Source organism: Trichechus manatus, unplaced genomic scaffold (assembly GCF_000243295.1).
Source record: "Trichechus manatus latirostris isolate Lorelei unplaced genomic scaffold, TriManLat1.0 scaffold00236, whole genome shotgun sequence".
Classification (NCBI taxonomy): domain Eukaryota; kingdom Metazoa; phylum Chordata; class Mammalia; order Sirenia; family Trichechidae; genus Trichechus; species Trichechus manatus.
In genome coordinates, this window is record NW_004444172.1 from 2,919,031 (window position 1) to 2,934,704 (window position 15,674).

General features: G+C 42.6%; 1 protein-coding gene across 1 annotated transcript; it reads right to left on the reverse strand.

The window, feature by feature from the left end:
* Positions 1–12,833: 12,833 nt before the first annotated feature.
* LOC101342213 (olfactory receptor 477-like) lies at positions 12,834–13,802 on the reverse strand. The gene has a single exon (XM_004389254.3). It carries the CDS (start codon positions 13,791–13,793, stop codon positions 12,834–12,836), a length of 960 nt encoding a protein of 319 aa, XP_004389311.3. The 5' UTR covers positions 13,794–13,802.
* Positions 13,803–15,674: the final 1,872 nt, after the last annotated feature.

Sequence of the window (15,674 nt, forward strand, 5' to 3'; positions counted from 1 at the left end):
ATATATATAAATTGTGCTTTAGGTGAAAGTTTACAGAGAAAATTAGTTTCTCATTCAATAATTTATACACAGTTTTGTGACATTGGTTGCAATCCCCACAATGCGTCACCCTGGGTTCCCTGTTTCCATTCGTCCAGTTTTCTTGTTCCTTTCTGCCTTCTCATCTTTGCTTTGGGGCAGGTGTTACCCATTTGATCTCGTGTACATGACTGAACTAAGAGGCACGTTCCTAACGTGTGTTATTGCTTGTTTTATAGACCTGTCTAATCTTTGGCTGAAGGGTGGACTTCGGGAGGGACTTCAGTTCTGATATAAAAAGGTGTCCAGGGGCCATTGTTTTGGAGATTCCTCCAGTCTCTGTCAGACCAGTAAGTCTGGTATTTTTCTGTGAATTTGAATTTTGTTCTACATTTTTCTCCTGTTCTGTCTGGGACCCTCTATTGTGATCCCTGTCAGAGCAGTCGGTGGTGGTAGCTGGGCACCAATTCATATTTTTAATGAGAAAGGTCTAGTCATTAGTGGCAGGTTCTATATGATCCCATTCTTGCAAACCTGATTGACAGGTGATGCATTGCAATGAAAGACAGTGTCTGATTAAATTCTGCCAAATTTACATACATTTGGTAGTAAGCAAGCAGGTACAAACAGTCAACAAGCCTGCTTGTAATTTAGGAGCAGTTTCTTTCTGACCAGTGGTGCACTGACCAGCAAACCTTTCATGGAAGGCTCATTCAGAAGTAAAATACTGATGTTCTTATGCCAGGTGGATGAGCTGGCAGGATCCTCCAGGAAGTGAAGAGATGCAGAACCAAACGGCTCTGCATTCTTATTAGTTGGTGGTAGATGGGAAAGACAGTAATATGGTATGAGCTTTTAGTGGTTGCTTGTGTATGGCATTGTGATAAGTTGTGTTCTGAGCCACGTGGGTCACATTATATGTTCTTAGATTATATGCTCTTGAAGGATTTCCCAACGGGGTTACTATGTAAAGGATATTGTTGTTGTTGTTAGGTGCCATTGAGTTGGCTCCAACTCATAGCGATCCTATGTACAAAAAAAAAAGAACACTGCCTGGTCCTGCACCATCCTCACAGTCATTGCTATATTTGATCCCATTGTAGCAGCCACTGTGTCAGCCCATCTCATTGAGGGGCTTCCTCATTTTTGATGACCCTCTACTTTACCAATCATGATGTCCTTCTCCAGGGACTGGTTCCTCCTGATAACATGTTTTAAGTACTTGAGATGAAGTCTCCCCATCCTTGCTTCTAAGGAGCTTTCTGGCTGTACTTCTTCCAAGACAGATTTGTTTATTCTTCTGGCCAAAACCAAAAACCAAACCTGTTGCCATCGAGTCAATTCTGACTCATAGCGACCCTATAGGACAGAGTAGAACTGTCCCACAGAGTTTCCAAGGAGTGGCTGGTAGATTTGAACTGCTGACCTTTCGGTTAGCAGCCAAGCTCTTAACCACTTCACCAACAAGGCTCCATTCTTCTGGCACTCCATAGCATATTCAATATTTTTTACCAACACCATAATTCAAAGGCATCAGTTCTTCTTTGGTCTTCCTTAGTCATTGTTCAGCTTTCGCATGTGTATAAAGCAATGGAAAATACCATGGCTTGGTTCAAGGGCACATGAATCCTCAAAATGATATCTTTGCTCTTTAACACTTTAAGGGCGTCTTTTTACAGAAGATCAGCCTAATGTAATATATCGTTTGATTTCTTGACTGCTGCTTCCATGGGCGTTAATTTTGGATTCAAGTAAAATGAAATCCTTGACAGCTTCAATATTTGCTTTGTTTATCATGACGTTGCTTATGGTCCAGTAGTGAGGATTTTTGTTTTCTTTATGTTGAGGTGTAATCCATACTGAAGACCGTAGTCTTTGATCTTCAAGTGCTTCAAGTCTTCTTCACTTTCAGCAAGCAAGATTGTGTCATCTGTATATTGTAGGTTGTTAATGAGTTTTCCTCCAAACCAGATGAGGAGTTCTTCATATAGTCCAGCTTCTCAGATTATTTGCTTAGCATAAAGATTTAATAAGTATGGTGAAAGGATATAACCCTGATACACACCTTTCCTGATTTTTTAAAAATTGTACTTTAGATGAAGGTTTACAGAACAAAGAGTTTCTTATTAAACAGTTAGTACACATATTGTTTTATGACAATGGTTCACAACCTCAAGACATGTCATCACTGTCCCTTCTCAACCTTGGGTTCCCTATTGCCAGCTTTCCTGTCCCCTCCTGCCTTCTAGTCCTTGTCCCTAGACTGTTGTGCCCCATTAGTCTCATTTTGTTTAGCTATCTAGTCTTTGGCTGAACAGTGAACCTCGGGAGTGACTTAATTACTGAGCTAAAAGGGTGTCCAGGGGCCATACTCTTGGGGTTTCTCCAGTCTCTGTCGGGCCAGTAAGTCTGGTCTTTTTTTGTGAGTTAGAGTTTTGTTCTACATTTTTCTCCAGCTCTGTCTGGGACCCTCTGTTGTAATCCCGGTCAGAGCAGTCAGTGGTGGTAGCCAGGCACCATCTAGTTGTACTGGACTCAGTCTGGTGGAGGCTGTGGTAGTTGTGGTCCATCAGTCTTTTGGACTAATCTTTCCCTTGTATCTTGTTTACATCATTCTCCCTTGCTCCCGAAGGGATGAGACCAGTGGAGTATCTTAGATGGCCACTCACAGGCTTTTAAGACCCCAGATGCTACTCACCAGAGTAGAATGTAGAACGTTTTCTTTATGAACTGTGTTATGCCAATTGAACTAGGTGTTCCCTGAGACCATGGTCCCCACAGCCCTCTGCCCAGCAATTCAGTCCTTCAGGGATTTTGGATGTGTCTATGGAGCTTCCACGACCTTTCCTTGTACAAGTTGTGCTGGCTTCCCCAGTATTGTGTACTGTCTTACCCTTCACCAAAATTACCACTTACCTATTGTCTATTTAGTATTTCTCCCCCTACACCTCCCATCCATCATAACCAACAAAGATTGTTTCGTTTTTTGTGTAATCTTTTTCGTGAGTTTTTACAGTAGAGATCTCATACAATATTTGTCCTTTTGTGATTGACTTATTTCAGTCACCATAATGTACTCCATTTTCATCCATGTTATGAGATGCTTCACAGATTCATTTTTCTTCTTTATCATTGCATAATAGTCCATTGTGTATATGTACCATAGTTTGTTTATTCATTCATCTGTTGATGGGCATCTAGGTTGTTTCCAGCTTTTTGCTATTGTGAGCAATGCTGTAATGAACATGGATGTGCATATGTCTATTCGTGTGAAGGCTCTTGTTTCTCTAGGATATATTCCTAGAAGTGGGATTGCTGGATCATATGGTATTTCTATTTCTAGCTTTCTGAGGAAGCGCCATATCATTTTCCAAAATGGTTGTATCATTTTGCATTCCCACCAGCAGTGCATAAGAGTTCCGATCTCCCCGCAGCCCCTCCAACATTTGTTATTTCCAGTTTTTTTTATTCGTGCCAGTAATGCTGGGGTGAGATGGTATTTCACTGTGGTTTTAATCTGCATTTCTCTAATGGCTAGTGATCCCGAGCATTTCCTCATGTGTCTGTTGGCCGCTTGAATGTCTTTTTTGGTGAAGTGTCTGTTCATTTCCTTTGCCTATTTTTTAATTGGATTATTTGTCTTTTTGTTGTAGAGGTGTTGGATTTTCTTGTAGATTTTAGAGATTAGACATTTGTATGACTTATAATGCCCAAAATTTTTTCCCAGTCAGTAGGTTCCCTTTTTACTACTTTGGTGAAGTCTTTTGATGAGCATAAGCGTTTAATTTTTAGAAGATTCCAGTTATCTAACTTATCTTCTGGAGTTTGTGTGTTGTTAGTTATGGTTTGTATCCTGTTAATGCCACATATTAGGGCCTCTAGGGTTGTTTCTATTTTTTCTTCTATGAACTTTACAGTTTTTCGCTTTATATTTAGGTCTTTGATCCATTTTGAATTAGTTTTTGTATATGGTGTGAGATATGGGTCCTGTTTCATTTTTTTTGCAAATGGACATCCAGTTTTGCCAGCACCATTTGTTAACCTTTCCTGATTTTAAACCACACAGTATCCCTTATTCCATTCAAATGACTCCTTCTTGGTCTAATTTAGGTTCCTCATGAGCACGATTAAGTGTTCTGGAATTTCCATTCTTCACAATGTTATTCAAAAATTGTTATGATCCACACAGTTGAATGCCTTTGCATAATCTATAAAACACAGGTAAACATCTTTCTTGTGTTATCTGCTTTCAGCCAGATCCATCTGACATCAGTAATGATATCTCTCATTCCACGTCCTCTTCTGAATCTGGCTTATATTTCTGAGAGTTCCTTGTCAATGCACTGCTGCAACTGCTTTTGAATGATCTTCAGCAAAATTTTACTTGCCTGTGATTTTTAAAAAAATTTTTCCCGCACAAAAATTTATACATACATTGTTATGTGACTCTAATTGCTCTCTCCATACTGTGACAGCACGCTCGTCCTTTCCACCCCTGATTCCTCATGTCCATTCAACCAGCTCCTAACCTTCTCTGCCTTCCCATCTCACCTGTGGACAGAAGCTGCCCATTTAGTCTCTTGTATCTACTTGAGCTAAGAGGCACACTCCTCATGAGTATCATTTTATGTCCCACAGTCCAGTCCAATCCTTGTCTGAAGAGTTGGCCTCGGAAATTGTTTTAGTTCTGGGCTGATAGAGAATCCAGAGGCCATGCTTTCCGGGTTCCTCCAGTCTCAGTCAGACCATTAAGCCTGGTCTTCTTATTAGAATTTGAGTTCTGCAACCTACCTTTCTCCTGCTCCATCCGGGACTCTCAGTTGTGTTCCCTGTCAGGGCAGTCATTGGTGGTAGCCTGGCACCATCTAGTTCTTCTGGTCTCAGGCTGATGAAGTCTCTGGTTTATGTGGCCCTTTCTGTCTCTTGGGCTAATACTTTCTTTGTGCCTTTGATGTTCTTCATTCTCCTTTACTCCAGGTGGTTGGGGACCAATTGATGCATCTTAGATGGCCGCTTGCAAGCTTTCAAGATCCCAGACTCCACTCACCAAAGTAGGATGCAGAACACTTTCTTAATAAGCTTTGTTATGCCAATTGACCTGGATGTCCCTTGAAAGCATGGTCCCCAGACCCCTACCTCTGCTACTCTGTCCCTCAAAGTGTTTGATTCTATTCAGGAAACTTTTAGCTTTGGTGTAGTCCAGTTGTGCTGACTTCCACTGTAGTGTGTGCTGTCCTTCTCTTCACCTAAGATAGCTCTTACCTACTATCTAGTTAGTAAATAATCCTCACCCTCCCTCCCCACCCTTGTAACTGTCAAAGAATGGTTTCTTCTGTGTTTAAACCTTTCCTTGAGTTCTTATAATAGTGTCTTACACAATATTTGTCCTTCTGTGACTAACTAAATTCACTCAGCATAATGACCTCCAGCTTCCTCCATTTTATAAAATGTTTCACGGCTTCATCGTTGTTCTTTATCATTGCATACTTGCCTATGATATTAATGATATTGTTCAATAATTTCCACATTCTGTTGGATTACATTTCTTTGGAATGGGCACAAATATGGATTTCTTCCAGTCAGTTTGCCAGGTAGCTGTCTTCCAAATTTCTTGACATAGACAAGTAAGTGCTTCCAAGGTTGCATCCATTTGTTGAAATACCTTGATTCCTGGACTTGTTTTTTGTCAATGCCTCCAGTGCACTTGGACCTCTTCCATCAATACTATCAGTTCTTGATCATATGTTGAACATTGAAATTATTTTTGGTACAATGACTGTATAAATGTAAAGGCTATACAAGCAGCCAAAAGGATGCTATTTATTGTCTTTTCATTTTTTTTTAATGAAGAGTAGATATACATTAGTGGAGCCAAGTCAAAGAATCTCAGAAAGCTGTAGTCAAAAGGACTCATGGGGAACATCTAGCTCAAAATATTTGGAGGTGGGAAAAGAGACACAGAGAGGGGAAGATCTTTGCCAAAAGTTATGTACAGACAGTGAAAACAGGCTCTGGAGCTCTGGTCTTTCTGAATAAGAAAATCATTTCCTAAAATTATCCTGCACTGCATGGTCCTCTGTTACTGCCCCCAGTTCCACTCAATGACCTAGATCCTTTCTGGGGAATGCTGATGACTAATTAACCATTTAGGGCATAACCTCTCTATACATGACAATGAGCTCTTTTCCAGCTGAGGCTGTTTTCCCACTAACAGTCATCAGCTCAGTCTGGGGAAGGGGGTAGGAGAAACATGCAGCATTATAGCTGATACACAATGCCACTGGTGGGAGGAAGTGAACCTCTGTTTCCATGGAGACAGTATAAACTCTCATAGAGTTTTTTAAATATAATGAGTTGAACTTGAGAATTGAGATAATCTATGTCTACAAGATTCTGATTGTACATCCAGAATGTTCGTTAGAAGCAAGATGGTGAGACTTTGTCCTGCTTACTTTGAATATATCAACAGGAAAGACTGATTGCTAGAAAATGAAATCATGTTTGATAAAGTCAAAAGTCAGCGAAAAAGAGGGAAAACCTCAATAAAATGGATTGACACAATAGCTGCAAGAATGGACTCACACATTCCAAAGATCATGAAGATGGAACAGGACTGAGCAACATTCCGTTCTGTTATACACCAGGCCTCCATGAGTCAGAGCTGCCTTGACGGCAACCAGCAACAACAACATATCCACAAAGTTGAACAGTTGGGATTGAAAACGGAGACTTTCTGTGGGAACATGACTTAACTAATTGTTCCAGGAAATACAGGTCTAGAAAGACATGGCTGTAAGCCAATAAATAACTTCAATGTTTGCTTCATGAAATTCCTGCAAACTAATTTATCTGAACAAACAATTTGCTCCTCTTGGCAAACAGCTCTCCTTCCAGGACAATAGATTATTCACCCGGACAAATAACTTCCTCATCAAACAACAATTTACTTATCAAGATTTTCTTCCAGACCCTCCCCTCCCCATGTCAGCCAATCCTAAATTATCATTCACAAACACTGTCCAATCCTGATCTTTTCCTTGCCTTGAAAAATCCACTTTATACCACTTGAGTCCGGACCCTCAAGCCCTGTAAATATCCTCTCCTGACTTCCTTCTTTTGAGACACTAGTAAGACTGTGTCGTGGCGGTATTCTCTCTTACCACAGGTCTGAGAGAGAGGGCGAGCCTTCTCTTACAGCTAGTGTTCTGAATCAGAGACGTATCTAAGGTATGGCAGATATGGCATGTGCCCTGGATGCCACTTGAAGGGGGTGCCATCAAGCAGTTCTTATTAACCCGGTATGGCCTAACATCCTTCCTCAAGCATGGTAGACAGAGGCACGGCGAGGTGGGTCAGAGGGGGCACTTGCCCCTGGGTACAAGTCCAGGGGGTGCCAGACAAGGTGTGGAATGACATTCCGAGGCACCACAAATATGAAAGGTGACTGACTGAGGCAGCTAGACAAGAGGGAGTTAGGCATTTTTGCTGGCACATTGTCATTATCAACTTCTATTCATCTTGAAATGCGGGTGGGGGTGCAACTTCTAGATTGTCCCTGGGCACTTGCCCTTGCTCTGAATTCAGACTCTTAGCCTCCTGAACTGTGAGAAAGTAAATTTCTGTTCTTTAAAGCCACTCACTTGTAGTAGTTCTGTTCCAGCAGCATTGGATAACTAAGACAGATGGCGTCTTCAAGGAGTTCCACTGTGGGGACTTTGGTGCAGGGGCTGCAACTACAGGGATGCACATTTGGGCTGAATGTCTAAACATGACTTGGGAAGTCAGAAGAGGGAGAGTCATGAAGGCAGAGCTATTAGAATGGGAGCCCCCTAAGAAATTTTGAAGGATCCCAGCCTGCCCCAAAGATTTCAGAGTACTTCTTTGGTCTCCCTTCCTGGTGTGGTCTTCCTAGGGCAGGATTCAAGAGCCCTCTAGCCTTCCTCATAGCATTTGTTTACTGGTATTTTGTAAGTAAAGTGATTGGAGTCACTTTTATAAAGACTTGTACTTTTGAGCTTAAAAGCACAAATGGGTAGAACAGCAAACTCGCTGTTGAATGGCATAATAACACCGTTCAGACCCCGAGGTCGTACTTTAGACATGTTGTTCATCTGGTAGCACTTTCACAGATTTGTGGGCACAGAACTTTCTGAGTAATATTGACTCTGGGGGGCTGGTCTTGAAATTTATATGCCAGTCTCCACTGGCTCCATAGCTTCTCAGAACGATGATAAATATACTTTATGAACATCATAGACCAGAAGAATGGGTCCTTGAGATTGACTACTGGATTGACTAGTGCTCCTTCTACTGAGCAAATCCATCTTTATGAAGCATAAGGAGCCCCGGCTGCACAATGGTTAAGTGCTCAGCTGCTAAACAAGAGGTTGGCACTTTGATCCCACCCATTGGCTCCATGGGAGAAAGACCTGGCAATCTGCTTCTGTAAAGATTACAGACAAGGAAACTGTATGGGGCAGTTCCACTGTGTCACACGGGGTCACTATGAGTAGTTGGAATCAACTCAATGGCACGCAGCAATAACAACATGCACATATTGTCTGTGAGCCAGGCTTGCTTCCCATCTAGCTCAGTTTCTTGGGGCTGGTGGCCAGTTTCTCTGAGGTCCTGGAGAAGCTGGTGATCATAACAGGATCTTAGACTCTCTGGAGAGGAGGATCAGTGTTCTGTACCCTGACCTGTGGAGGAGGAGGGAAGACTATTCCCTGGCAGGGTCCAGGAATTTTCTGGAGGGGTGGTATCTGCCTCTCCCTGTCTTGCTAGTTGCCTCTGACCAACTTCAGCTGATGATGTTCTCAGACTGTCTTGAGATTCTTTCTCTGAGAGAAGGTCCCTGTCTAATGTACATTTGATTCCTTTCATCCTGTACCCCTTAGTTCACACATAAGTCAGTGGTGATTTGCAGATGCTTGGATACTCCAAGGATAGATCTAGGAGTTAATAAATGGTGGCCCCAAGTTGTCCCTAGAAATGATGGCTGGAGAGAGACCCCACTTGATGAGTGATAGCTGTCAGCTGCTGGAGAGCTTGAGTTTTTCATAAAAATCCCAAATCAAGGGTTTACTCCCTGCTTTGTTACAATGTCCCCTCTCTCAAGGGTTTCTAGGATAAGTTTAAAAGAGTTTGAGACCCTTGAGAACAAGATTAACACTCAGGGGGTTCAAAGAGATTTACTTCCCTTGAAGTTTTAGGGATCACATCTTTATTCTACATAGGGCAGACCTAAGGTCCAACAGGGTAACTCATTTTCCTTACATAACAGAGCAAGTCCTTGGCAGCAATAATCATTCATTCAACATCCATGGTTTGCTAAGACCATGGTTTGTTGTAGCTCAGTCCTCTGGTTCCCAGACTGACCACTAATTGCTTCTCCTTTCCGAGCCTGAAGCTGGATCCTCCCCTCCCTTCTTTCCTTTAGTCCCACTTTCCCCAATAGAAAGTTCCAGATTTGCAGGTACTGGGTGGGCTCTGGGTTCTCTTAAGACATAGCGTAAATAAAAATCTAATTTAAATGCTCTTGAGCGCGGTAACATTTTGACTTAATTTTAAACCAACATGCTGATGAATCCTATCATGTTCTGTGGCAGATGGTTTTAGGTGAAGGTAGAGAAGAGGAGAAGGCTGAGCTCCATTTGGAAGGAGCAGTGTCTATAAGGCCAAAGGAGTTGGATGTTTTGTCTCTCTGGGCAAACTTTGCCATGCCATGAGCTGTTCCTGTTCTCACTCCTCTGTCTTATCTTTCCTCCATTCCTCTTAGGTCCCTCACTAACCTATTCCTGGGAAGCCTGTTTTCTTCTTCTTAGTCTGTGACTGGGTTGCCTAGGGCTATGGGGGACTTGTGCTCAGGAGTTTGTGAGATTAGAAAGCAGAGTTTGGATTTACTTAGGGCAGTGGAAGAGGGATTTGACACTCCCTTTTCTGCTGCCTGGCCCTCAGTGTCACCTTGGCCCTGAGAGAATTTCCTAAGGGAAATTATTACTCAAAGGAAAGGGCTCTGTTAAGCAAATGGATTGTTTTCGTGAAATGATTTCAGTCCCTAAACTTCCGAGTATATTAAAAAAAATTACCCCAAACTTGTAAATAAGACCAGGAGGTGATGACATATGATTTCAATGTCATCCTGAGGCATTGATTAACAGGTCCACCCCTGGATAATTTAGTTTTCTGAGAAAATATGGTCTCACTTTGCTATCTATGAATAATGAAGGGCTCAGATTCTGTGAAGTTGCGTACGAACTGGGAGGTTTTGTCTGGCAGGGATGCAATTGCTTGTTTGTCTTCTTCATGAGGCTCAAGCCCAGTTGGGCTGGCTCAATGCAATCTGTCAAGACCTCCCTTTTTCCCCTTCCTATCTGGACCTACTACTGTCAGGCTTTTTTTCCTCCTCTTCTCTATTTACGCCATTCACATTCCTACTCTTATTCTTTTTCCCTTCCCCGGGTGATTCATAAACTGAGGTGATTCCATGGATTTAGGAGCTCAGAACTTGAGGTAGCTAGGTAAAATGGAAGTAGTTTACATCCATTTTCTCCCATGAAGTCAAGTGCTTACTATCTCCTTCTTATGCTCAAAAACTACATGGACCATTTCTCTAATGTTGAGGAATGGTCCTCAACCTTGTAGGGAAGACTATTCTTGTTGAAATATGTCATTTTTGCTGTTTGACATTCAACAATTCTATTTTTGAGAAATCTCAAGACAGGAGGAAGATAGACTCCAACTCCCAATTCTGTGTGAAAGGAGAGTCTATTTCCATCTCCCACATCTCTGTAAGCTAGAAGTGTAGATGTAGGATATGGGTAGGCATAAGCTATCCATGCTGGATGTAGGATACCAGTGGATGTAGGATATTTGTAGCCAAACAGGTGAACGCTGTTGTCTAGGACTTGGTCTTGAGGAGATAATGAGAGATGATACATAGTTGGATGCAAGAGAGAGTGTGGTGTGGTGGCTACTGTAGGGCTGGCTTTGCCCAGCAACAAAGCAGCAGTGAATTATAAGAGGCAGTGTTGCTAGCTATAGCAATGGAGAATGTCCAAACTGATGACCACAGTGGTGGCAGCCTACACAGAACATTTTTTTTCTTCAGCTTTTTTTTTATTGTGTTTCAGATAGGGGTTTACGGAGCAAATTAGTTTCTCATTAAACAATTCTTTCACATATTGTTTTGTGACATTGTTTGCAACCCATGATGTGTTAACGCTCTCCACTTCTGGACCTTGGGTTCCCCATTACCAGTTTTCCTGTCCCCTCCTGCCTTTTCGTCCCTGCCCCTGTGCTGGTGTGCCCATTTAGTCTTGTTTTGTTTTATAGGCCTGTCTAATCTTTGACTGAAGGGTGAACTTCAGGAGTGACTTCAGTACTTTGTTAGATGAAGGTCTGGGGGCCATACTCTTGGGGTTTCTCCAGTCTCTGTCAGTCCAGTAAGTCTGGTATTTTTTTTTTTTAGCGAGTTTGAATTTTGTTCTACATTTATCTCCAGCTCTGTTTGGGACCCTTTATTGTGATCCCTGTCAGAGCAGGCAGTAGTGGTAGCCGGGCACTATCTAGTTGTGTTGGACTCAGCCTGGTGGAGGCTGTGGTAGTTGTGGTCCATTAATCCTTTGGACTAATCTTTCCCTTGTGTCTTTGGTTTTCTTGCTCCAGACAGGGTGGAACCAGTGGAGTATCTTAGATGGCCACTCACAAGCTTTTAAGACCCCAGATGCTATTCACCAAAGTAGGGTATAGAACATTTTCTTTATAAACTGTTATGCCAGTTGAGCTAGATGTCCCCTAAGACCATAGTCCTCAGCCTTCAGCCCAGTAATTTGCTCCCTCAGGGAGAATGGATGTGTCTATGAAGCTTCCATGACCTTGTCTTGGTCAGTTGTGTTGGTTTCCCCAGTATTGTGTACTGTCTTACCCTTCACCAAAGTTACCACTTATCATCTATTTAGTGTTTTTCCCTCCTCTCCTCTTCCTTGTAACCATCAAAAATTGTTTCTTTTTGTGTGTAAACCTTTTCATGAGTTTTTATACCAGTGGTCTCGTTTCACAGTGGCAGAATCTTAGCTGTGCCTTGTCTTTCAGTTCCTATCCCATCTGAGTTGTTGTGATGGTTAAGACTGTAGGTCAATTTGGCTAGGCCATTATTCTCAGTGTTTTAGCAGTTGTATAATGTTGTGATCATTTCCCTGTTGAAATTTGATATGTGATCACCCCCATGATGGAATCCTATGAGTGGTACTGGCGGAGGTGGGGCCTGTGACAGCTCACCGCTGTCTCAGTTTCATCTCTCTGCCTTCCGCTGATTACTTTCTGCCTGCTCAACTTGCCAAGGTTTTTGGCTTGTTCTAGACTCAGCAGCTGCCTCTTGTTGTCTCACCTCCGGTTCTTGGGACTTGAGCTAGCAGCTTACCTGTTGATCTTGGAATTTGTCAATCTTCTTAGCCTGTGAGCAAGAGTCCAGTTCCCTGACCTGCTGCTCTTGGGTTCACTAGGCCCTGCAGCTACGTGAAACAGGAGAAACCTTGCGGTCTTATTTGCTGATCTTGGAGTTTGTTGACCTTAACAGCCTGTGAGCGGGAGCCCGTCTCCAACCTTCTGACCTTCCAGCTTCTGTGGCTCCGTGAATTGGGAGAAGCCTCTACACTGATCCACGAACTTGGGACATTTTAGCCTCTACAGTTGCAGAAGCTGTTTCCTTGACATAAATTTCTCTCTATATATATTTATACGCTTTACTGGTTTTGCTTTTCTACACAACCCAGCCTAAGACAGTTGTCTAGGCTTCTCTTCTATTTTATAAACTACTAGATGGCTTTCTGAAAAATTCCTTTTTGGCTTAGGTTAAGAACCCTTACTTGTACAGCAGCCTTGACATCTTTATTCCTTAGGCTGTAGACCAGGGGGTTCAGCATGGGGATCACTATGGTGTAGAACACAGTGAGGATCTTGTTGTAGGCTGAAGCACTCTCAGGATTGGGTTGGACATATACAAGGAACACAGATCCATAGAAGAGGGAGAGGGCGGTGAGGTGTGAGGCACAGGTGGAGAAGGCTTTGCGTTGGGCATCCAGGGACCTCAACCTACAGATTGTGACCAGGATGTAGGCATAAGAGACCAAGATGACTGACACTGTGGGGACAGTGACCAAGGTGGAGAAGAAGAGCAGGATGATATTGGCTGTGGTGGTATCAGAGCAGGCCAGTTGGAGCACTGGAGGGATGTCACAGAAGTAATGATCGATGATGTTGGGGCCACAGAAAGGTAGGCTGAAGGCATTCCCTGTCTGTACAGCTGAAATGAACACACCCACAGCATAGGTGACCACAACCAGCTGGACACAGAAGTGCTTGGACATGATAGTGTAGTAGAGAAGGGGGTAGCAGATGGCCACAAATCTGTCATAGGCCATGATGGCCAGGAGCAGACACTCCCCTGTTCCATGGAGGATCATGAGGGCCATCTGGACCACACAGCCTACTAAAGAGATGGACTGGTCAGTGGTAAGGAAGCTGGTCAGCAGCATTGGGGTGAACACAGAGGAGTTGCAGATGTCAAGAAAGGAGAGCACACTCAGGAGGAAGTACATGGGAGTGTGGAGGGGAGAGCTGGTGCGGATCAGGTCTATCATGCCCAGGTTGCCCACCAGAGTCATGGAGTAGATCAGCAGGAAGATAGCAAAGAGGAGTTGTTTAAGGTCAGCCTGGTCTGTGAGGCCCAACAAGATGAATCTCATCACTGTAGTGTGATTCTGCCCCAGTGCCATTCCACTGGTGTGTTTTGCATACCAACAATGAACAAGAGGAGAAACAAGACTGTTAATATTCAAGTCAAAGAGGTAGTCTTTATCATATTCTACAGCTGAAGAACCACATCTTTCTCCAAGTGTCAGACTGCCCCCAAATCTCACATCAATCTCATCATATCAAGCTCATGCTTAAAACTCTTTAAAGGTTTCCTATCCCTCTTAGAATAATGTCTAAATTCTTTATTCTACCAGATGTCCTCTATGACACACTTCCATGCTACCCTGCTCTCAGTTTACCCTCTAACAATTCTACGAACGTACTATGTTATTGCAAATGTCTATGCCTTTCCATATTCTATATTTTTTTACAATGGCCTTTGGTTTCATGGAGCCCAGCTTAGAGCTCTGCTATCTTCCTCTCTCCCTTTCTTTGGGCCACCTTGAATTTCAAAGATAATCCTTTAGTTGAATGAATGACACTACATTTTAAAATTTAAAAAAATTCCCATCTACACTTTTTTTATTGGATTTTCTTATCCCTAATAGGAGGAGAGTTATTTAACATGTCACTAATTTGTGCCATGTTATCTATCGCAGTGCCTGGTGTCAATCACTTAATATCAATTAATTATCAATTATATAAGAAAGACTTCCTCATTTCAGGTAATGGCAACCCAATCTTTCAGTTGTTTCCGCTAAAAACTTCCTAGTCAATTTTGACCCTTTTTTGCCTTTCACTCCTCATCCACTCTATCAGCAAATCATATTGCCTCCACCCTTAAAACATATACTGACTTCCACCAGATCCAAGACATCATCATATCTTGCTTGGACGATTACCATTGATGTTAGCTGGTGTCTTGCTTCCCTCTTATCAGCAGAGCAGCTGGAGTGATTCTGGTAACACACAGGAAAAAGTCTAAATCCTCACAATGGTTCTCCAAGAGCCTCTACTCAGTTAGTCACTATCCTGTTACTTTCTTTTATTTCAGTCTTCTTTTCCTATTCTTCTCACTCTTGCTCACTCTGTTCTAACTACACTTGCCTCCTTGTTCTTCTTAGGACATGCCAAGCATGATTCAGGACCTTTGTACCAACCATCCCCTTTCTTTGGAACACTCTTGTTCCAGTTAGCCACATGGCTCGTTCCTTCATCTCTTTCAGGTTTTGGCTCAAATATCTAACCATCCTATTTAAAGCTAAACCCCCCTGCCTCTCCACCCCTAGTATGCCTTATCTCTCTTCTCTGCTTAATTTTTTTCTCACAGTACTTGTTATCTTCTAACATCCTATATGTCATTGTTAGGTGCCATTGAGTCACTTCCAACTCATAGCGACCCTATGTACAACAGAACAAAACACTGCCCAGGCCTGCACCGTCCTCATGGTCGTTATTATGCTTGAGCCTATTGTTATAGCCACTGTGTCAATCCATCTCCTTGAGGGTCTTCCTCTCCTTCACCAACCCTCTACTTTACCAAGCATGATGATCTTCTCTAGGGACTGGTACCTTCTGATAACATGTATGTGAGACGAAGTCTTGCTATCATCACTTCTAAGGAGCGTTCTGGCTGTACTTCTTCCAAGACAGATTTGTCCGTTCTTTTGGCAGTCTGTGGTATATTCAACATTCTTCGCCAACATCATAACTCAAAAGTGTCAATTCTTCTTCAGGCTTTCTTATTTAATGCCCAGCTTTTGCATGTATATGAGGTGATTGAAAACACCACGGTGGGGTCAGGCACATCTCATTCCTTAAAGTGACATCTTTGCTTTTCAAAACTTTAAAGAGGTCTTTTTGCGGCAGATTTGCCCAGTGCAATGCATCATTTGATTTCTTGACTGCTGCTTCCATGGGTGTTGATTGTGGATCCAAGTAAAATGAAATCCTTGACAACT

What these genes read in the sequence shown, in the direction of transcription:
- LOC101342213 (XM_004389254.3), bottom strand. Translation starts at nt 13,793, where the DNA reads ATGGCACTGGGGCAGAATCACACTACAGTGATGAGATTCATCTTGTTG.